Source organism: Schistocerca nitens, chromosome 2 (assembly GCF_023898315.1).
Source record: "Schistocerca nitens isolate TAMUIC-IGC-003100 chromosome 2, iqSchNite1.1, whole genome shotgun sequence".
NCBI lineage: Eukaryota > Metazoa > Arthropoda > Insecta > Orthoptera > Acrididae > Schistocerca > Schistocerca nitens.
Window position 1 is genome coordinate 1,160,136,192 of NC_064615.1, and position 24,372 is coordinate 1,160,160,563.

Sequence of the window (24,372 nt, forward strand, 5' to 3'; positions counted from 1 at the left end):
TTGACTAATAAGGTTTGGACGATGGCTGGAACTCGAAAACAGATAAGGTTAGAGACTAAAAAGGAAATTTTCAAAGAGATCGATAACGGAACCAAACAGCTAGACGTCGCGAGGAAGTATCAACCTTATCTGCATTCCTCGATAAACAAAAAGAAATTGAAGAAAGTTCACTAAGTGGCAAGTTTAACCTTTCAAGAAAAAGAATGAAAGCGGTTCAGGTGGCGATGTGGACAGTGCTTCACTGTGATTTTTTATTTATTTGCGAGCACAAAATCAATTGAAATGTCAAAAAGCCTTACATTGCGATAAGTTGCATGACGGTTCTAATTTTAAGGCTATTAACGGTTGATTACAGAGATTTAGATATAAAGACATGAGATCATTCTTAAAGTGATTTCAGGTGAAGAAAAATCTGCACCTTTAGGTGACGCAGAATGTTGGCACGTGTAAACTGGCGGAAAAATACAGTCCCAAAAACATGAACAGTGCATATGAGACCGCGCTGTTTTACCAGCTGATGCCAGAGAAATCGATGGCCTTTAGAGGAGAAAAGTGCAAAAGAGGGAAACACTTTAAAGCACTCCTCAGGGTTCTTCTCTGGAAACAATGAGTCACTGAGACGGAATTTGACACCTCTCGCGATCGGACGATCAACAAATACCTGATGCTTAAAAAAATATGAGAAACCTAGCGGGTAAGAGTGCATAAATTTCATCTTATCTTCCTTCAATTTTTAAGTTGATTCAGGACATTCAGTTGTAATGTTATGCATGTGCATCAAGGCTACATACGGTACAGTACTACAACAGAAAAATTTTATGTATTTCCCTTACTAGAAATGTGATTTATTTTATTGCATTCAATTACAAGGCATACTGAAAAGCATGGATGACGTCTGCTTTCTTTAGTGGGTCGCTGCTTTTGCTTGATAACGAGATAAAAGGAGAAATAAGTATACTGCATTTCTGGTAGATAATTGTAGTGCGCATAACAAATTGCCAGCGTTGAAGAATGTAGAATCAAATGTTTTTTATTTCAGTTTTTCATCACAATATGAATTCTTTAGACGATGACCGGTTTCAGTCCGTAATGACCATCCTCAGATCTTTTTTACACCATGTCCTAAAGTGATAAAGCCATGGTGTAAAAAAGATCTGAGGATGGTCATTACAGACTGAAACCGGTCATCGTCTAAAGAATTCATATTGTGATCAAAGATTGAAATAAAAAACATTTGACAGTATTGGATTACTGTCTGTATACGCTACCATGTCGTAGTTGGTGAATGTAGAATCATGCTACTGCTCCCCGAAATGTACTCCGATTTTTCAGTCAATTGACATGGGGATAATTAAGATCTTCATGACGAAATACCGTTCCGCTCTAATTCAAGACGTGATCGCAAATATTGAAAGAAAGGTGGACAATCCCTAGTGTAGCAAACGCGAAGCAGGCTTATGACATGATTCTAGAATCTGTCATCAAAGAGTTAAAGGGTAATTTTACCTGCTGAATATTCTGATGATGACAGTGATGTGATAAGCTAGAATCCTTTTCCTCTGATGGAACTAATAGGTCAACTGGAAAATGTTCAGCAAGTAGCATATTCAGTCACCAGTGTTTCAGCGAAACAGTTGATTGCGTTAAAGGAGATAGAGACAATATTTAAGGAAAGAGGAGCTAAGGAAAATGAGCGAATTCTTCTCTACATGAGGGTAAGATACTCTACTGATAAGTGTAGTGAACAAATCGTGCTTTATTATTTGTTTTTAAAGTTATTTCTCATCGGAAACGTGTTACAATTACTGTATATACCGACCCTTATGATACAGTACTGTAGTAGTCATTATTAAGAAAACCTCATTGTAAAAATGACCCTCCTATAAAAATATCATTTTCTTGGCCCCACGAATATTGTTCTATCGAAGTTTCACCGTATATGATATGCTGGACTTACCATGTTTGAAGTCTTTCCTGAAACTGCAGCCATCTTTGGAGCAAGCAATAGAGAAAGCATATATCTGAAAATACTGTCGTGTTTTCATTCGTACGACAGTGAATTAGTGTTGATATAGTTGAATATTTGCCATAGATAAATGTCTGAAATACACTCATTATTCGTTACAAATGCCTTACTGCTGTGACCGTTCTGTAAGGAAGAAAGCGGAAAACCGAATGTAATAAATACCACTGATTTTTGGTTGATGATGATCTAATAAAAAGGCGGTCACGAGAGATTTTTCTACAAAACGTCGCGACAAATACGCTAGCTAATTCATTAGTAATTTGTAGTTAACAATTTACCGAGTCAGACGATAATGTGAGAACAGGTACTACTCCCAGCTAAATTATCCTCTCCACAAAAACCAGCAGCAGCAGAATCTGTTGTGTTTCAAATATATGAGAAGTGCGTGCCCTAAGCAAGAAAGCTTCATAATGAAGAGAAATATCCAAACTGATTAATTATCGGTCCCTTCAGGTATCAATACAGATACGGGCAAAACAGCAGTTTCAGTATAGAAAATTTCGTCTATGTAACCATCACCACTTCACAACGACGTGGAAAACAATGGTAAACTGCTATTGAACAACGATATTATTGCACTTGGCCGTTACCGAAAACGCGCGGTGATGTTAGAGTAAACAAGTGCAGTGTCGACTGAGGAAAATGCATCACACTGTCAGTGATGTCAGGTCGGTTGTTCATATACTATCAACCACGATTACGCGCTGATTCACGATAACACAAAGTGCAATAATATTGTGGTCGACCAATACGGCTATCTGCTCATATTGTCAACATCCTACCTGCCATGCGCGAAATGCAACATAATAATTATTGCCTGATGCTCCTACAAGTATTAAAATAATTTAATACTACTGTCTCATAAAAGTAGATTTTGCATTTTCTCTAAATTATTCACTTTTAATAACAACTGAGAACAAACAACTCTACCTAAGCCGTCCCAAGTCCCGTTGAAAAAAGAGGAGTGAGAGGAGTAACGTCTCGTTAAAAAACCTTGGTTCACCTGACCTGGGTGATAGTACCTTGTAAGGGTTCCTTGCCAGGATAACGGCGAACACCTCAACAGCAGTGTAAGCGGAGCAGCAGATCATCGGAACAGTGGAAATGGCAGAAGAGGCAAGTTTTGTAAAGAAGATAAAGCATATCTATAAGTCCGGCCACGTCTGTATGGCAAACACCAGTACCCTGGCCAACGTCTGTTCACCATGTGAGGTGCAATTTGAGCCTCAGGAACTAACAGCCCCGGTTCTGTCCTACCAGCATTAGCTGGAAGCCGACTACAAGCACAATAATTCGTACAAGTAACACTTACTCTTGTGGCGACAATCAAGCTATCGGATTGTGGGGAGTTTGGGTTCGTACGCGGAAGAAAGTCGGAGTTCTCTGGTAAACTTCCACGAACATCTTACGCATGTATTGGTACTTTTAACTTTGGAACATTTATTCAGACGAGCAATCTACAGAATATTACTACAGAACTCAACAGACAGAAAATCCAAGTCCTCGCACTTCAAGAGACTAGCCGGCCGCTGGTGGCCGAGCGGTTCTGGCGCTACAGTCTGGAACCGCGCGACCGCTCCGGTCGCAGGTTTGAATCCTGCCTCGGGCATGGATGTGTGTGTTGTCCTTAGGTTAGTTAGGTTTAAGTAGTTCTAAGTTCTAGGGGACTTATGACCTAGCAGTTGAGTCCCATAGTGCTCAGAGCCATTTGAACCATTTTTTTCAAGAGACTAGATTCACTGATTCGAAACCAGACTAAAACAACTACCGTATCTTTAAAAGCAAAACAGACATAATTTGTTATGGCCTTTATTGTGAATAAGGACAACCTTGAACCTGTTACAGAAATAAATCCAAACAGCAACAGACTAATGATCATGCGAATTAAGCGCACAAACAAGACATATACAATTATTACTGTTCTTCGCGCCTACTAACATTGACAGCAAAGAATAACCAGACAAGACAGAAAAATTTTTGGACGAAGTTGAAACTCAGATGACCAAAATTGGAAAGGAGTACATAATAATTCTTCTCCGTGATTTCAACGCACAAAATGGTAAAGAGAGGAAGTATAAAAAAATAGTGGCTATTACCAAGCACACAAATTCACGAACAAGAATGGCGTCAGGCTCACAGAGTTGTGCCAACAAAACAATCTAAAAATAATGTAAACATCACTTCGAAAGTACCTAAGGATCAAAAAACTTGGCGATCCCTGATCTTTCAGCTAGGTGAATTTCAAGTAGAACATGTTGCGGTCTACTAGGGTTTCCGAAAAGTAATAAACGACGTTGAAATCCGGAGAGAAGCTAATATAGATTCTAACCACTACCTTACCAGAATCAAAATTAAATTCAAATCAAAAAGTAAATGCCAAAGGAGAACACCACTAATTCCTAAATTTGATTTGAAAAAAACCAAGAATCAAAAGTTACAGAGGAATAGAAAAACAACCTACAAACAACTGAAAAGATTTCCAAACAAAAATTATACAGGAAGCAAGAGAACTGATCCCATTAAAGAAAAAGTCCAAGCACCCATGGTGGAATTCAGATTTTGATAATGCAATGGAAGGGAGATGTCGAGCCTCCTAAAGTATAACTGTGGTAAATAGGAAATCACACAAGAAAATTTTTTTGAAGTCAGAAAACAAGCAGCTAAAATACTTAGATGAACTAAAAGAAAACATTTAATGAACAACTAAACTCAACTGAAGAAGACTTTAGGAACCACAAAACAGACGACTTTTACAAAACGCAAGCAAATCAAATCAAAAGATACACTCCACGAAATCTCTGGTTCAAGACACAAAACGGAAAATTGGCTCTAGCTAACAAAGAAAATTGTCAATAATTAGCCAAATATTTCTCACGACTTCAAAACTGCTCACAACGATGTACGAGATTCCCCAAATTACAACCAGCACATACGAAAGAAACTTCAGTACCGCCAACTGAAAAAGCAACTTATAGTCACATTAGAAAGCTCAATAATAATAAGTCATTGAGAGAAGGTGGAACTGTAGATGAACTACTGAGGAACAGTGGTCCAAATTCCTGAAAAGAGATTAATCAAGTCATCCAAGAAATTTGGCAGACAGAAAAAATTCCAGAGAATTGGAAATGTGCTTTAATTCATCTATTGCACAAAAAGGGTGATTGATCAGATGCAAACAAGCAAAGAGACATTTTACTTCTGCGGTCACTCAAAAAATTTTATCCTCGTGTCTTCTAAAATGAGCACAAAAACAGCTAGAACATACAGTTTCAATTTAATTAGGCTTTAGACCTAATAGGTCGTGCCCTGAACAGATCTTTAATCTTAAAACTATTTTAAAAATTAAATCAATAAATACGAAACCATTGCTCTGCACATTTGCTGATTTAAAAAAAAGCATACGATTCTATAGACAGACCATATCTATGCAATACTCTACAAGAACGCGGACTAGATACGAAAACTCGAAAACTGTTCGAACAAACACTGTGAGAAACCAAATCAAAAATTAAATTGATATATGAAATTTCGTAACCATTCTTAGTTAAAACAGGGGTAAGACAAGGAGATGGGATCCCGCCACTATTATTCAACATAGTTTTAGACAAAGTAATGAAAGAATGGGAAATGGAACTAAGAATACAAAACTTTTGGAATTCAATCGAACTAGGAAGAGAGCAAGGAAAACTGAACTTTCCATGCTTCGCGATTTCAGATGACTTGGCGATTGTAACCAACAAAACAGCAATAAAACAAATCGAGACCCTCGAAGAATGTGCAGAGAAGGTTGGCCTGGAAACCTACTTTGACAAGACTGAATTCATGTGTTCCAAGTTAGATATTCCGAAACTTAAAAAAATGAGGTGAGATCAACAGAGTCAAACATTTTACCTACCGCGGTGGAATTATTGAACCAACAGGGCTTTAAAAAATAGCAGAAAAATCAGATTGAAGGAAATCAAGTAAGTGGCCAGGCTTGTTTTAAATTTAGGTAAGAAAAAATGCCTTCCAAAAGACACTAAAATCAGACACTACAACACAGTAATCAAACCGACAGTCGCATATGCAAGTGAATCACACTCATTGAATCGAAAACTATATTTACAAGAAATTCAGAAAGTAGAGAGAAAGTTTATTTGAAAAATTTTGAGACCACGATACACACAAGATGGATACAGACTGCAAACAATCGAGACGACAGAAAAAGTATCAAACATGGAAATTGACGTCAGAAAGAGACGAATAAAGTTCTATGGACACCTAGACAGTTCACCCGGAAACAGACTAACCACAAGTCTATTGAACTATGTGACATCCCTTAAAGGATCAATACCTTGGGTAACTAAAGTTAAGAAGGATTTGATAAAAGCAAAATTTGAGGTAACCAGGGATACATTCAGAAGCAACATTGACTAGTGGATGTTTATTCCAGAAATGGAACCAAGACGATACCGACCAAAGTGGGCTGAAGAACGAAAGAAAGTCTTCAGGGAGAAAATGAAGAAATATTGGGAAAATAAGAAGAACCCTAAGAAACATCGAAAATCACCTGATTATCGTTCTCCAATGGGGACATTCGCTAATAATAATCATAATATTGACAAGAAACTCGAAATTTTAAAATTGTGAAGTAAGTATGCTCTTAAACATTTTTGCACTTTTTTCCCTTAAACACATCTCATTGCTGCCAATCTCTCATCTTTGACCAATGAAAGGTCTAAGCGAAATACCCCTTTCAGCTTGTCAAGTTATTTCAATAATGCGCATAAATATTCATTAATGGACTTGAGGTTCTCCCGTAACATTACTGGAGGCAGCAGGTACTGTCCATCAGTGTCATTTGTGAATTTCCTAAATGCAGTGTCGGACTTCATGGGAAGTTTTCTTTCGTACTTGTAAGCCTTCGGTGTGAGAGTTGGAAATGAATATAGTGTCAGAAATAGAAATCCGGCACATTTTTGTTATAACAGTGGGGAAAACAATTCAAGACTGATAACTGATCTTATGTATGAATATTTATTCCCAGCTGTGCTTAAGCATATAGCTTCCTATGCTCCAGAAGCATAAGAGAAACAGAAGATTTTGAAGTCCGCTGAATCAGAAGATGCTGCTTGTTTAACACCAGGCTCTCCACTCAGTAGCAGTTCGAAACAATCGGCTGTCAGCGCTTCGCCGCAACAGATTGAACTTCATAACCTGACAAGCTGCTGTAAGAAGTGTCGAGGCTAGCAGGGCTTACTGTCGGGCTGTGGCTGAATTTTCGCGGGTGATGTGGAATTCCACCCTTAGAACAAGTGGCCAGCCGCGTTAGCTCCCTCTGTCCTAGCGTCTTGGTTTTTGACGCCATAGAGATTGCAGATAAAATAGACAGGCCGTGGGGCGTACCTCACGAATGTAGGTCTGAACTCGATCGCTCGCTCAACTCAGCAGACAAAATGCGTTTCCAAATCCGTTAATTCATAACTAGGGGTGTATGTAGTAGCGAGAATTTCATCTTCTACTGGAATCTGCTGTTATGAAGACTGACTGATTACTAGCCCTGAAATAAAATTTACGATCAATGCTTGACATAAATGGTATAACGCCTTTTTTATAGCAGTTAGTCTTTTCTGCATAACAGTCCTCATTTCATACAAGATGTGGTACCTTATGCAACTGGTAGTCATTTGGCATGATTTTTATTTCATTGTACCCCAGTACAGCGGTAACTAATTATTAGTAGGCCCATGGACTTCATAGTGTTATGAGACTACTAACAATAAAACTACATAATAGTGGATTCAAGTAGAAGATGCAATTCTCGTTTGTAAATGCACACCCAGTTACGAGTTAACAGGTGTAGAAACGCAGTTTGTTCCTGAGCTGAGTGAGCTAGCAAGCGTGCTCGACCTATCTTCGTGGCTTATGTACAGCGGCCTGTCTTTCTCGCAGGTCTCGATCGCACCAGTCTTCTAGAGGATTCTACACTTAGGACTAAATCCCCTCTTCCTCAGTGATACGAGAGAAAAACACAGTGGCCATCTTGAATTCTGTATTTTGTTAAACTGGCCTATTTCTGTCACTATGAGAATGTGACATCGGACATTTTTTAATTTCCTGCTAATTTATGCTTGGATAATTTATCTGCTTCTACCATGATGTCTGAGGAGTGGAGCAAAACATCTATTTTTTTATTATCATCCTCCTAATTTTTAGTTTTATATAAAAATATATGTGTAAATAAAAATACAGAATATTCGTTCTTCAAAGTATCTCTCCTTGGGGGATGTGCAAATTACATATTCTATTCAACTACTGCGTCACGCATTTGGACATTGTTATGTAACAAAACTTTAAAATCACTGGAATACTGAGTCTGAAATAATTAACACTGATCTAATTAAATGCCAAACGTAACATACTCTGCATTCAGCGCATACTATTTAACTGAAACTCAGTACCGAACTACATTATGATAGTTGCATGACATGACGTCCAATTTCTGACTTGAAATATTCACAAACATAAATCTGACTATGAACTGTGCGAAGTGAGATCTGCCCTGAAAAAAAGGAACTTACCTCTTGCTCACGATTCTATTTTATGACTGATATACTGGCATTCTGGAAAGCAAACTGAAATCGTCGGAAGCAACAGCTAAAGAGAAAATAAACTAATTACTACAAAATTTGTTTTTGCTCGTCAAAAACAATCTGTGGCTTCATGTGGAGTAAGGTGCAATGCACACTGGACACAACATTCAAAACTTCACTAAGAATAGTTGACGTGACTTATACTTTAACGAAAATCATTCTTGAAAAATTAACTATTGATTACTGACAAAAAGGGACTATATAACATAAGATGACTGAAAATTACGAAATCCTCTAATTACAAAAATTACGGACATGTAGTCAATAGCGTTACTTGTGACGTAATAAAAACAAAGAGATCAAATTAACGCTAATCATGAATCTTGTTCGTCATTTAAGGTACAAAGATTTCCTCAGTTAACAGTTCTGCCAAACAAGCATTTCATTCCTACCGCGCACTGGCTATCTTGAAATATTCCTCCAAAAATCTTCTCTATGAGTAGGATCAATGACATATGTTTACAAACAAGTTGTCATCTCCATAATAAAAATTTCCAGATATTTGCCTTCAGATTCACAATTACCGAATTTCTTTCTCTACAAAACTCAACTGCTCACTATTATACTTCAAGTAAGAACCCTAGCGCTGCACAACTCACAGGCGAGCAAGCGAACCACAGATAAACACAGTCAAGGATATTACTCACTGCTCGTGCAGTGCGCTCATTCAGCTTTTTCACAGTATAGCAAAGATGAATTATTTTCGATGGCAGTAAACATACGAAGACCTTACAGTGTTGAATATACAGCCATTTTATACATAAGGCAGCTACACTTTGTCACATGGGTGGAGGGAGGGGAGTGAGGATATCCGACGGTGCCATCGGTGACGCCACGTGTGAGGTACTTTGGTCAAGAGCCAGCACTGCCCGAATACTGACGTTGATGGTTTCAGGCTGAAACGAAGCCATGATTGTGGCAGCGTGTGTTTCCTTGTTTCTCCTAAGTAAAACATTCAAAAATGATTAAAATGGCTCTGAGCACTATGGGACTTAATATCTGAGGTCATCAGTCCCCTAGATCTTAGAACTACTTAAACCTAACTAACCTAAGGACATCACACATATCTATGCCCGAGGGAGGGTTCGAACCTCCGACCGTAGCAGTCGCGCGGTTCCGGACTGAAGCGTCTAGAACCGCTCGGCCACCGCGGCCGGCTAAGTAAAACATTGTTTAAGTCGCTGACGACGTCCACTGTCAATGCCTGAGAACACTGCACACCACCGCAATTTACAGAACATCTGTCACTGTTGTCTTGTGTAATCCCAACCTCATTTAACTTCACACAACGCATTTCCTGTTTCCAGTCCAAAACTAGCTCTGCTCATTTGTAAGGAGTTACATTTTATGATAGGACTGCATCTAAAACACCTGCAGGTCGGACTAGACTAACTTGATGTGCGCAGTTACGATAAATTCATGCCAATTAAGTTTTTAATTGTTACATTTATGTATATGTATATGTTTGGGTTTTATGTTCCTTTTGCAGCGCATAAAAGTCGTTGTTCAAGCATTACGGATAATTATGCGAACTGCATTGATAAGCATCCAACTCTGAATTGGATCGTGAGTGATAGCAACAGTCCTGTGCAAGAAACACAAAGAAACAATCTTGAGAATTTTTCTGTATTTCTCAGGGTAGTAATAGCTCAGTAACTCTACCTTTATTGCTCGTAGTAGTTGCGATAGTTAGTTTATGAGCTTGTGATACTGCTGTAAGTGGAGCACTAAACAGGTGTGTTACGGTATTTGTAACTAGGTCCAAGCGAAGAAGAGCTGCATTGAGGCAACTCGCTGCCGATTTTGATTTAGGAAGGGCAGTGACATGTTTGTGGAGTGGGACAATGAAAAACGGAGGTATTTCTCGATAGCTCCGGCAACCTGAAGAACAATATTTTCGGCCACACTACTCTTGTTGTGAGGGATAAAAACTTTAAATAAAAGTTAAGCGTGTATAAATTTTTTATTCCCCATCTGATCTCTTAATCAGCTTCCACCACGTATTTGTAAATACACTAATATTAATGTTACCTACAGTGATAAAATATTTCTTTCGAATACGCAGGATAACGGATGCTACTACAGGTTTGTTAGATATTACTTACTGCTTCCATACTGGTAAGTTACATTTCGTTTGAACATGGACCACCACATGAAAGGTTTTTCTTCTTTCTTTACAAGGGAGTGGCAAAATTTAATTCATGAAAAAGTCCCTCGGTATCGAATTCTGTTGCTTCATCTGTTGCGAAGTTTTACACGGAAACTGCTTGTGCTGTTGAGGAAGAAATGGCAGCATTGTCAAAAGGTAAACCATGGGTGGTTTTCAGATGAAGTACGACATGGCATGGACCTGCCATGGTGTTTCCTCTTTTGAAAACAATGACAGTTTTCCATTCTTCTGTGTCAGAGTAAACATTTTTAATAGCTGTGTGATATGGGTGAGGATCAGACACCTTGAAGAGAGGGCGTTTGGAGATCTTACCGCCTGCACTGACAACGTTTCAGCAGCGTCTTTAAGTTCAAAGTAGTCAGTTGTATTCATCTGAGTCGCTGGAACGAGTACGTAATTTCAGCGGATGGAACTGCTGAGGTATGCACTGCTTCTCACAAAGACCATGTAGCTTCTGGTAACGATGTTGCAAAGATTTCTTCCGTGATTTGACATTTGGAACGAGTCCAATGTCATGAAACGAAGTACTAAAATCACAAGAGCTCTGAAAACGCATTTTGAAAACAAAATATGTTTAGAACGTTGGTATTTTCCACTCTTCATATATTTCTTGTCGTGATTTCTCTGGTCTTGAATACCTCTGAAATTGGGAATCACATCCATTTATGTAACTTGTTTCGTGAGTAATCAGTCACTCAAATTGGATGGCACAGACGTTTCATACATATTTCAATTTTTAATCTTCCACTGTAACAGAAGAACCTTACGATCATAGACACATAAAAAAAGACTAATGTTAATGAAGTTTGTTAATATAAGAGTTATTAACCCATGATCTTCAGAAAATTGACAGGGCTGCTTCACATGCATAGATTGATTCAGTTTGTCTCTGTTGTAGCGTGTGTCACGCTTGTTTTCCTCTGTGTATATCTTTACTATATTGCTGATGATGCCACAGATGTAGTCTTCAGCTCAGAGGCTCTGTGAGCTATTTCCAGTGTGAACATGAAAGCTGAAGGTTTAACAACAAGCTATAATCTGAAGAATTTCGTTACCAAATACTATACCGAGAAACTATTTTCTTGTCTGTTTACACTTATATTATGCATTTAGATTTTCTATAGCATTTTGCGTCGTATACGCGAGTACGGCTCCTGTAAGAGGGTTCTCGGCGTCTTCGGCGAATTTAATGAAGCACTTTAATATTTCGTCAGCAGTATAAATCTCCTGTTGGACGAATGATGATATCGTAGACCTGCAACAGAAAGAGGATAATTATTCGCAGTTATACAAGCAAACAGAAGAGAAGACATCCACGTAAACAAGTGAGAAAGAGAAATGCATTAAAGCAAAGACATAACACGACATTTTCTTAAAGCCATTTTACGGTATGATATTCACCAAGTCTAGTAGCACTGTGTTGCTTCATCTTTAGCCCATGATTCAGTATTTCGTCACTCTACCCTGTTGTCTGTCAGTTACTGGTTTTGTATATTTTGTGTTTGGGAAAGTTAAGATCTTAGAATAAGATTACTCCTAATTAGGCAATGGCCTGGGTCAGTTATAACATGGCAGGTCATGTCATGTGACGCCCGATGTCGAGACGTTAATATCGTTGTAGCAGTATATTATGTAATAATTTGTTTAATATGTGACAGTAATTAAATGCGTTTCTAGCGTTGGTTGCTACAACTGTACACAGAACGAAAAATCTGCAGATAGTATTAGACTGTTTACTGTTATTTATAAATTTTAATTTTGTTTATGCCTGTGAAGTATACACATCTTAAGCAAGTTAGTAAATACATAAACATATATTTGATAGTTACGGTATATACTGTCTGTCACAGGCAGTAAGAAACCAAGAAATAGGGATTTAAAATGCTGCATTAGTAGCAAATATTTATTACAGTACGAAAACAGATTCCCGAAAGCACTTCCAATTTTGTGAACAACATTTATGCTTTAAGGTGCTATCTGTTGTGTCATCTGACATGCAAGTTTTCAGGGTACAGAGCACTCATTGTTGTTAATTGTTACTAGATGACTGAACCCAATACATTCGCAGGGGAAGGTCGCAGCAACCTTGGCTGAAACGTAAGTTTTGCCTTCCAGCGGCAGTTAAAACACATTGGACAAGAAAATAATTGGACGCCCCCAGAAGACATGGTGAAGTTTATACCGAGTAACGCTTCCTACGGCTTCAATAACAGCCTCACTTTCCTTGACACGGATGCATGCACAGATTAGGTTAGGAAGTGTACCATAAGGACGTTGTGTCCTCTTCTCCTGAGGCATGCTGGCCCTCAGTAGCGGCTCCTTGACACCCTGGAAACTCTTACTGAACGGAGTTTACGACCGAGCTGCGCATGCGCTTTCTTTGTCCAGGAGAGATCTAGCGATGTTGTTGGCCACAAGAGTAACGCAGTATAGCCCAGGCAGTTCACAGAATCACTACCATGAGTGAAAGTACAGTGTCCCGTTAAAAAATGAAAACAAGATTTTATTGCATGTATGATAACACTTGAGTTCGCACGACGTCTGCTACGTAGGACTCTGCCGTCAGTTTCCTCAATGACGACCGGCCTTGACCTGAACTCACAGCCGATGGCTCCTCACATGAATAGTTTGCTGCAAACCACTTTGCCTCTCCGAAACACCGGAGGAACGGCACCTCTCCCCAGTTCGCCGCCATATTCGCCGTCGATGGTCATCCAGGGTCGTGAACTACGGTTCATCCCTGAACATTGGGCGACGCCATTCGTCAGCAGTCCATGCTTTCTAGTCACAGCACCACTCCAAACGCACCCACCTGTGTCGTGATGGTAACTTTATGCTACGCAGGGGACGGTAATTCCCTAGTCTGCCTGCTGCTGGCCTCTTAATAATGGTAAGCGATTAGACAGAATGTTCAGTACCTTCTCTCGGATGGCAGGTGCGGATGTGTGCACGATTCGGCGATCCTCCCTTTCCGTGGTCTGTTGTAGAGGCCCGGAATCTTGATAAAAAGTACGCCCTCCCTCATATTCCCACGCCGTCCAATGCAAAGCAACATCGCAAATCTGGACAGTGCACTATTCGACCTAGTGGCCAAATGGAGACATTTCGTACTTTTGTCACGTGCTGATAACGCTGTGTCACTGGAGTACGTGGTATCTATGTGGCTTTCACAGTGATCACTCAACACTTGGCGTTGTTCATGCACCTCGTAAATCCTATGAGGACTGGTAACAGCGCTGGACATGAACGACATTGACGCACCACGATGTCCGTTCTACCAGCGACAAATTTGGAAGTCGGATCATTTACGTACCAACCGATGGTATGTACATGTACAAAATTATAGTGAGATCCGGTCATGTGTTCTGGGTGCTTCACATACTGCTTACCTTCGATATTATTTTTCAGTATTAGCTAGTGTTAAATTCCTGGTTTCTTTCTTCAGTGAGCCTCCTACTAAACCTACAATTTCTCGTTTTAATTAAAAGTGTTTCTAAGTATCCGTGCTGATTTTCTATTGCAGTATTTGGTGCACACTCGCGGCTAGTCATCCAGAGAGCAACGCTGGGTGTCCCTGCTTCTCGCAAATGCCCATTCGCTCCGACAATCTGGCCTCCCGCCCGGCAGCTGCTGAGAATATGTGCGATGTCTTTCATGTGAAATAAGTACGGCTCGGTCGCAACTACCACCCTGCCTTGCTCAGAGTCAACTCTATGTCCAGAATCCAAATCACAAAAACTTTATTTTTAACAATACTCACAGCAGTTTCCCTTATTGAGACCCAGACAGAACTGTATCTCCATCTGTTCTCTTCACACACTACTAATTCTTGGCAGGTAAGATGAAAAGAGAACGGGGATACTCGAGCGGGGACTGAGAGCGGCCCAATCATTTATGTAATTCCCGTAAAACCCCAACAGCGTTCACAGAAACATCTACACTGATGAGACATAACACTAGGACCAGCTGCTTAGCTGCGTATTCGTCCACCTTTGAAGCGCAGTGCAGCAGCCATTCAGCGTGGCATAGATGTTGAACTTCTTGGTGCGTTTCTGCAGGTATGTGGGACTAGACTGAAACGCACAGGTAAGGCAATTGCCACAAATTACGAACATACTGTCTCTGGGAACGGAGCTGGGCTCAATAGCATTCCAGACGTGTCCTATATGTTTCAGATCAGTTGAAACTAGTGATCAACACAGGATAGTCATTTCAATGCACTGTAACACCACTCAGACAACTTTAGCACATTTCTGGACTTGTGACACGGACAGCTATCCTACTGCAAGATGACACTGCCGTCGAGGCGGCCATCAAGCAGGAAGGGATGCAGGAGGTCCCCAGAAACGTTCAGGTAGTTCACAGTTGTGAAGGTGCCTTCGGTAACTTCAATAGTTTAATATTTCTTCAGTATATTATTAAGATTTGTGGTAATTTTGTGTCCTGAGTTGTTTATGAGATCTACAATTGGACGCATAGGACAACTACTTTTGTGAATCTTAAGTTGAGACCTCAGCCTCGTGCATTGTTTATTCATTACAACACGGTACTGGGCTTCATTAATGGTTAGAAGAAAGTTTAAATTTTAAGAACTTTTTTCAGCTGATTCTTACAATTTAGGGGCGTGGTCTGTTTTTAGTATAGTGATACTATTAGATTCTAAAAATTCAAGTGGTTTGGAGTTGTAGTCACACAATAACTGCTGTGCTGCTGTTATCCGACTTTTCAAAATGGCGCAATACCTAGAAAAGTTCCTGTTGATGTCTGTATTATCTCTTTAATTTGAACTGATATTGAAAATTTGTTTTCCTTAAGATTTTCTTTTATGGTTTTATTTGCTTTATGAGCTATGGCAGTCTATGTGTTGCAGTTAAATCTAGCTGTGGCACAGGCTATTTTGTTGATAGTAATTAAATTGTTCACATTATTGAGTAAGTGTATGGTTCTTTAGCGTCAGGTGCAGTCTAGTGTGGACTTTATTACATTACTCTTTGTTCAATGGCTGTACTTGAAAAAAACACCTAAACACCATGTTTTTAGGCACCAAAAGTACTACTTGTTGTGCTGGCCGCTTCTGTAATGGTAAATCGTTGAAATTTTTACCATATGTCCTTAACATGATGATCTCTGGTAACTTCTAAATCTTTTTCGATTTTAACATGTGTTACAGGGATCCAGAGGTCCAAATTCACTGTACATACTCATGTAAAACATCTGAATGAGGAGTAAATGCAGTTTTAACTGACGTAGAGACAGCATGGTAAGGGATCTGGGTTCATTGCAAGGGTTCTGACACCACTATCTTGACCTGGAAACTATTCGTTGGTGCTACTTGACATCGTAGGCATCTTACAAAAAATTGTCATACTAAATTTTTGGTACTTGTAAATCAAACACTGCATGATTTGGTATACTATAGGCGTAGCCTAAAAACATTGCGCTCTTCTGTGTAAAGTACTGTAAAGTGAACTTATATTGAACGGAAAACGATTCTGTTTCAACCTTACGATGTGTGTATTTATTTTTCGTTTGCATGTGTGGAAGTATGTAAATATGTCAAAGTATACAAGTAAAATGTCAAATTCTCTGCCTCGTGATGGCTGGGTGTTGTGTGCTGTCCTTAGGTTAGTTAGGTTTAAGTAGTTCTAAGTTCTAGGGGACTTATGACCACAGCAGTTGAGTCCCATAGTGCTCAGAGCCATTTGAACCATTTAAAATGTCAAAACTTTGCTGAGATACAGATTTCATCTTATACAAGCAGCACACCCCGCTGTAACAGGCAAAAGAAGGGAACTAGCTGAACAATTCTTCTGTCGGAGCACAGAAAAGACAAATACGCTTACCCAGTAAAAGATTCAGAGAAAAGTGGGGAACCAGCTGCCTCAGTCCCCTTTCCGCTTTCCCCACCAAACGTTTTTGGCATGTGAACATATTCGCGCTTTCTTGTGCTGGAAGACAGTAGCAGAGAGATACTGACATTAGAAAAGAGGGGGAGAGAGAGGGTTTGGGGGAGACAGAAATGGAGGAATGTAATAATAGTGGAAACTAAAGACAGAGGAGACAATGGAAACCAGAAAGAGAGATGACTGGAACCACACATAGGCTTAGGGGTCTGCAACCCTCCCATTCTCCCTCCCAACCAGCAAAAGTTGACAAGAAAAGCCTGCCCACTTTCTCCCACCTCACCCACGCTTTAACGTTTCCAAGGCCAAAGCCTCAAGGAAACCACCCCCAGGACACAAATGGAGAGGAGACAATGCTGGCTGAAAAGAAAGATGGTAATGGTAGTGTGACAGAGAGAGACAATGAAAGTGAAAGAAGGAGACAGTCGTAAGGAAGAGCGAGAGAAAGGCATGAAGACAATGACAATGGGAGACTGACAGACAGGAGAAAGTCCAATGGGAGAAGAAGTAGACATGGGAAGGAGACATATGTATGTAAAGAGTAGCAGTGAGAGGGAGATGATGAATATAATGGCATCGCTACAATGAGGGTTTTGGGTAAAAGGAAATAGCATGTTCTGAATTAAGAGTGCGAATAGTTCACATGCCAATATCCTTGGTGAGGTCGTCTGAATGACGATTGACCCAATTGGTTACCCACTTTTCAGTAAAAGCCTTTTATAGAGGATTATATTTGCCTTCTTTGCTCTCAAATAGTGGTATTTTATTTCTGGTATATACATGCTACATTTAACAACAAGTCGTAGTTTTTCCTATGTGATCGTGGTAATGTAGCCGACCAAAGCTTCTTTTCTTTTTAACAGGTAAAGCCCGCATCTCGTGGTCGTGAGGTAGCGTTCTCGCTTCCCACGCCCGGGTTCCCAGGTTCGATTCCCGGCGGGGTCAGGGATTTTGTCTGCCTCGTGATGGCTGGGTGTTGTGTGATGTCCTTAGGTTAGTTAGGTTTAAGTTGTTCTAAGTTCTAGGGGACTGATGACCATAGATGTTAAGTCCCATAGTGCTCAGAGCCATTTGAACCATTTTTGATTTCACGGGTAAACAGAAGAAAATTCTCTCCTATTGTTCTCACCCTTTTTATACTCTCCTTTATTTTCTTTTGAATCAACTGAAGTAAATATTCCACTTTTGTTTCTTACCCAATAACTTGTTTCCACTTTGTCAGTTTCAACTGTGTCACATAAAATCCTCATGAGCACTACTACACTGTCAATATTCTACATCCTGTTATAGTATAACAAGGTGGTTCCTCAATTATTATTATTATTATTATTATTGGCCCTTAATATAAATTTAATATTTATCTGAAATGGGCTGTGTGCGTTTGTAACAACCAATGTTTTATTTATTAACACAATAAAACTTAATGAAACTTTTATCAAACTTTGAACACCTGTCTTTCCAGTTTAAAAAATCTGTGCAAGATGTTGGATTAACTATGATAGTCTGTAATTTTCTTAGGAAGAAGAAATTCCTACTTAAATAAATATTTTATACACAGAAAAGGTTATCTGCATCTTTTGCGACCATTATCAGTACGTACTTGAACACGTGGAGGTTGCGACAACATATAGATAACTGCATCCGCTATGTCTTCAGGTTCCATCATAGGCGTATGCATATTTTCCAGTGCTTCAAGCGAATACTTTTTTAAGTTATTGTATATATCTGTTTTCACAATTCCTGGCGATATTTCCTAGAACAAAAATCAAACCTTAAAAAACAGAAGATAATGTTTAATTTTCAAAACTGTTTTATTTCCCCTTCAAATTTAATATTTATCGAAGGATCATTTATATATTTCTCAAAATTATTGTGCTAGTTGAAGTATATTACAAGTACGACGGTTATTCGGCAAGTAAGAAACAATCGGTCACAAAGTGGAAACCACAGTGAAAATCAAAAATGTTTTACAACAATTAGTTACAACTTCCACCTCCTTCGCTACATAGTCGCCGCTCCGACTTAGATGTCTGTTCTAGCATTGTACCAACTTTACAATACCCTCATCAAGAAGACAGCCTGCTGTGTTTTCCGACAATTTTCTACGCTGGTCTGCAGCTTGTTGTCTGTGCCGAAATGTTGCCTTCATAGCCGGCGGTACATCAAAGCAGGGACGAAAATCTTAGGGAGCATATTGCGGGCTGTGTGGTGGGTGATCAAACACATCCCATGGAAAACGCTGCTGGAGTGTCCTCAGTGTCCCTGAAGTGTGCAGCCGTAAACTGTCATGAAGAAGATAATGCATGACAGTTACATTACGTGGAGTTGCGTGAAACCAGGCCAAAAACTCCCGGCACGCATCATATTTTGTGGAAGTCATCATTCTCTGGGCATCTTTTCACGCTCATTGTGCACTCAGAACTGAAAAGAGCGACCTCACACTATCTTCTGACATACTAGAGACACTGTCCAACACATTTGCGCAAAGTTTGATCGGATGGTTTACATTTCGCGACCAATCATTCCTTACTTTCCAAATTACCCCTCATACATTGTAAAATAAAGACGTGTCCAGTCTAGAAAACATAAAGTAGAGTTGTTTGGTCATATGCACTTTTCAAAAAGTGTTAAACTCATAAATAGTGAATAATTCCTATTACATAATTTAATTAGTGTTCCCTAAAGGTCGTATTTTAGATCCCATGGAAAGTATGAAGTTGACTTTAGTAAACGTCTTTATTTAGTAATGGAGTCTCTCTTGAGAATTCAGTGGGTCAATTTGATTAGAATATTGTGTGAATTCTTCTTTGACAATCCTGGGAGTTGCGTATGTTTGTCATATGTACAGTAAAGTTCATGCCTGGTCATACTCAGTCAGCTTACTGAGCTACTATTTTTCCAGTCGTATGTAAGTACTGTGAGAAAGATGCTTTCGAGTAGGTGTGTACTGTATCCACAGAATGGTGTGTACTCATAGCTAATGAAGAACTTATACATGCGTCATTCGCCCAAAAGTCTTCAGAAATCCATAGCTGTTAGCTATGTTACGAAGGTAAAATTACATAAAGACTCATTTCGCTACTTTTAGACAGTTGAACTTTCATTGTCAGTTTTCCATTACGTTTTGAAGGCATGGATTTGTTTTAACTCTTCCTGAAACATAGGTAAAATTTCTACGTGCGTCTTTGGGTTGGCTGATCTGGCAAGAGAGTGAAACGGAAATATAGGGACAGAGCTTTATACACTCATGCGCGCGCGCACACACATACAGTATCCCAGGAATACTGCAACAAACTTCGGTGGAATGGGGTGGGGGTTTGGAAAAGGGATTGTTGAATGTGACTCGAGGAACAAATCTAGAATAGGAACCCGCGCTTAGAAACATCAGTAGTACAAGAATGCAGTAGTTTAGGAACGAAGTCAGTATTTTCCAAAATCCTAATGTGGAATACAAGAGGCAGATCGAACTCAAATGCTTCCATCCATTAAAAAATTCTTTCGTTGCTCCCCGAAATTGTACTGGATAGGCATTGCAAAATTTGTATGAAACTCTGTTTGGCAGCAATGAATCAAATCTGGAAGTCCATCTAGTTGCGAACAGTTTCCTCAGGGCCTAACATTGCGGATTTCACACACATATGAACATTTTGAACATCAATGCTAGGACGTGAGTTTACATTCCGGACCCTGGACCCTGTGTACACATTAATTTATGTTTTGGACGATTGGGATTTTAGATACACAGAGAGGCTTTCAAGGGACCATTGATACAACTAGCAATCGACCACTAGTACTTTAATCGTCGTACTGACGAAGTATCCAAAATTGTTTCTCCTATGACGTGACGTAAGTATTACGAGTGCGTCCACGTAGTATATTTAGTAAATTTCGTGCGTTTCTATGTTTAAGAGGGTTAATCTCGCGCTTTTGTAAATGTTATTTCATCCAGTCATCAGCGCAATAGTTGCTCACTGAACAGCCAGTAACGTAGCTCTTGAACGCAGCAGCGACCATTGATGATACATCACGAGTCTTGCACGTCACATGGGACACCTCAGGTGTCACTTGTTCAGCCCATGGGCTCTGTTTCGCCGTCACAGAGGGTGAGTGGCGGGTAGTCACGCTGTCACGTCGCATGAGGTGAAGGGCCTATGTGGAGACTGGCAGCCTGGCCTCGCCCATTCACCCTGTGAGTGGACAGGTGGACGCTCCTTCAGCAGTGCCCGAGCAGGGGGAGCTGTTTATTGGTTATTGGGAGCTGTAATGTTAGGCGCGTTATGGAGCCCATTCGACAGATAGCGTTCAGGGCTGGAAAGAAAGCCAATGTGCCCTCTGTATGTCTGATAGGGCGTCCTCATCCGAGATCTGGAGGCGGCCTTCCCTGTGGCTACAGAGCGTGATGTTGCAATCGTCTGCAAGTTGTGGCTCACGTCAGCACCAGCGATGCCTGTCGCATGGATCCTGAAGCGAACCTCAGTTCGTACAGCCATCTGGCGGGGATGGTGGTAACTGCTGGACTCGTGTGTGGGGTGCAAGCAGAGCTAGCAATTTGCAACATCGTTCCCAGAGCTGGTCGGTGTTCTTTGGTTTGGAGCCGAGTGGGGGATCTCAACCAAATTCTTCGTCGACTCTGTGACGATCTTGGCTGCAGATTTCTAGACCTGCGTTATTGTGTGGGGATTTGTAGGACACTCCTTAACAGGTCAGGGGTGCACAACACAAACGAAGCAGTTGCTCAGCAGAGTACTTGTGGAGTTCACATGAGGGTTTTTTGGATAGATGGTAGGCTAAGGTCTCTGATGAACACTCGTCAGTAGATCCACAGAGAGGGGAGTCAAACTGACTTCAGAGTAGAGCCATTTCGACTGTCACAATTTAATCAGTAAACTGTCGACGTATTCGTAATAAAGTTCCCAAACTTACTGCCCTCCAAGAGAGTTGTCGCCCTCAAATTATTCTCTGGACCGAGAGCTGGCTGAAACCCGAAGTGGAAAGCTCTGAGATATTTAGCGACTCGTGGAACGTATATCGTAAAGACAGATTATGGGCCATATGAGTGGGAGTGTTCATTTCAGTTGGCAAAAATATTGTCTCTTTTGAGGTCGAAGCGCCGGCCGTGGTGGTCTCGCGGTTCTAGGCGCGCAGTCCGGAACCGTGCGACTGCTACGGTCGCAGGTTCGAATCCTGCCTCGGGCATGGATGTGTGTGATGTCCTTAGGTTAGTTAGGTTTAAGTAGTTCTAAGTTCTAGGGGACTTATGACCACAGCAGTTGAGTCCCATAGTGCTCAGAGCCATTTAAACCATTTTTTTGAGGTCGAAGCTGACTGTAACAGTGAACTCACCTGGTCGAATATAACAGGTGTAGGTGAATCTATGTTCAATGTTGGACTTTTTAACGACCGCCCCATTCCGCTTTGACAGTTCTAGAATGACTCAAAGAAAATCTACGGTCTTTACCGCGTAAATACCCAGATCAAGCAATACTAGTTGGAGGCAACTTTAACCTGCCAAATATAGGTTGGGATGTCTATGCATTCATTGTAGGGGTTACAAAACGTCACTCATGTGAAATACTTTTGAAGAGATTTTCTGAAAATTGTCTTGAGCTGCTAGCTAGGCAGCCCACAAGCGATGGAAATCCTTAGGCCTTGTAGCAGAAAATAGGCCGCACCTTATCGACAATGTCAGCATACAAACGGGGAGAAGCGGTTACGATGTCATTGTACCAACTACGAAAGTTAACAAATGTCAAGAAGGCTAGAAGAGTGTTTCTGCTGGATAGAGCAGGTAAGCAGATAGTAAAATCTCACTTAGGCAGTGAATTGGCATCACTTAGTTCCAGTAAGATGGATGTGGATGAATTGTGGGAAAAGTTTAAGCAGACTGCAAATTGTGATCTGGACTGGTGCGTGCCTAGTAGGTGGATAAAGGATGGAAAAGACCCACCATGGTTTAACAACGAAATTTGCCGGATGCTGATGGTTCAGATGGCTCTGAGCACTATGGGACTTAATTTCTGAGGTCATCAGTCCCCTAGAACTCAGAACTACTTAAACCTAACTAACCTAAGGACATCACACACATTCATGCTCGAGCGGGATTCGAACCTGCGATCGTAGCGGTTGCGTGGTTCCGGACTGTAGCGCCTAGAACCGCTCGGCCACTTCGGCCGGCCCGGATGCTGAGTAACCAGAGGCTACTGTACCCTAGGTTCAGAAGGGGACACACAAATGATGACAAGTGCGTCTGTGAAAAGTTCTATGCGCTAAGCATACAACAGCTACCAACGTCACACCTTAGCGAAAGATCTGGCATAGAACCTGCTAAGCAGATCTAAGGCTTCCATTCAGTCCCTTGTTGACCAGTCTGGTGTGGCAATTGAAGACAGCACAACGAAATCCAAAGTTTTATATTTCACATTCAAAAAATCGTTCACACAGGAGGAGCATACGAACATACCGCCATTTGACCATCGGGCAGACTCCCGAATGGACGACATAAAAATATCCAGTAAGACAACACGTCATTCGCGCTCGCAAGTAAAACGCGTTATAACCAATGGTGCAGCAACATAGGTGTAAATCAGGCGGAGAAGGAAATCATTCATGTCACTCCAGAGATCCAGAGCCACCTCGGAAAGTTTGATTTAATGATGGCTCTGAGCACTATGGGACTTAACTTCTAAGGTCATCAGTCCCCTAGGGCTTAGAACTACTTAAACCTAACTAACCTAAGGACATCACACACATCCATGCCCCAGGCAGGATTCGAACCTGCGACCGTAGCGGTCACGCGGTTCCAGACTGAAGCGCCTAGAATCGCACGGCCACAACGGGTGGCGATTTAATGATCACATGATCTGTAGTTTGTAAGATTTGAGATATAGATGCAAGCATCCATCTGTATCATATTTTTTATAGCACGATACCCAAGCAGTTTCTGGTTTTCTTGAAGGCTAAAGGGCTGTGGCTGCTTTAGATAAACCACGATTCTTCTTTTTTTTTTTTTTTTTTTTTCTTACATAGACACAAATCGCTGTTGCAGTCAGTGTGTTGACGTTTTTCTGCTGTAAATACACGAGTACAGCCCTTACCACACTATCCCCCGCCGCAAATCCCACTATCACGCTACGATACAGCGCTACACTATTCTGTCCACTCGTGGGGGTTTCAGCCTCCCTCCCTGCGTCCCACGGAAACCGTGCACACAAAATAGCGCAATTAGGCTATGAGTTTACAGCTGTATTGCAAGCACTATCAAATTTAGATTGTATAGCAAAAGATCGCTTGACTAGATGTGAGGTCATCGTGGACAATAAATAGTATAAGAGGAGACTTGACAGCCACAACCGATCAGTCTTCTGTGGTAGTTGAAAGTGTCAACATGCTTTCCTCCAAAGTGCTTAAAATGCAAAGATTATTATGGAGGAGGACAAGACCAGCTGACGAACCCTTTGGTTTATGGTTATTAATGGTGAACCTGGACAATCTTGTTTCTGTCACTGGCAACATAAAGTACACTGAAAGTGGTACACTTGTCAGCAAGAAGGACTTAAATGTCATTAGCCCCATTACAGAAACGTTTTGCGATAAAATTATGGTAGTTACAACTGTGACAAAGCGGACTGTCAGGGTCAATTA

General features: G+C 40.6%; 1 protein-coding gene across 1 annotated transcript in view; it reads right to left on the minus strand.

Moving 5' to 3' along the window:
* Positions 1 to 24,372, minus strand: part of LOC126235617 (dehydrogenase/reductase SDR family member 11-like) — a 140,463-nt gene that overhangs the window by 64,701 nt on the left and 51,390 nt on the right. Inside the window, exon 5 of the mRNA XM_049944328.1 lies at positions 18,332 to 18,484. Coding sequence (XP_049800285.1) covers positions 18,332 to 18,484 — 153 coding nt within the window. The remainder of the gene's footprint in view (positions 1 to 18,331; positions 18,485 to 24,372) is intronic.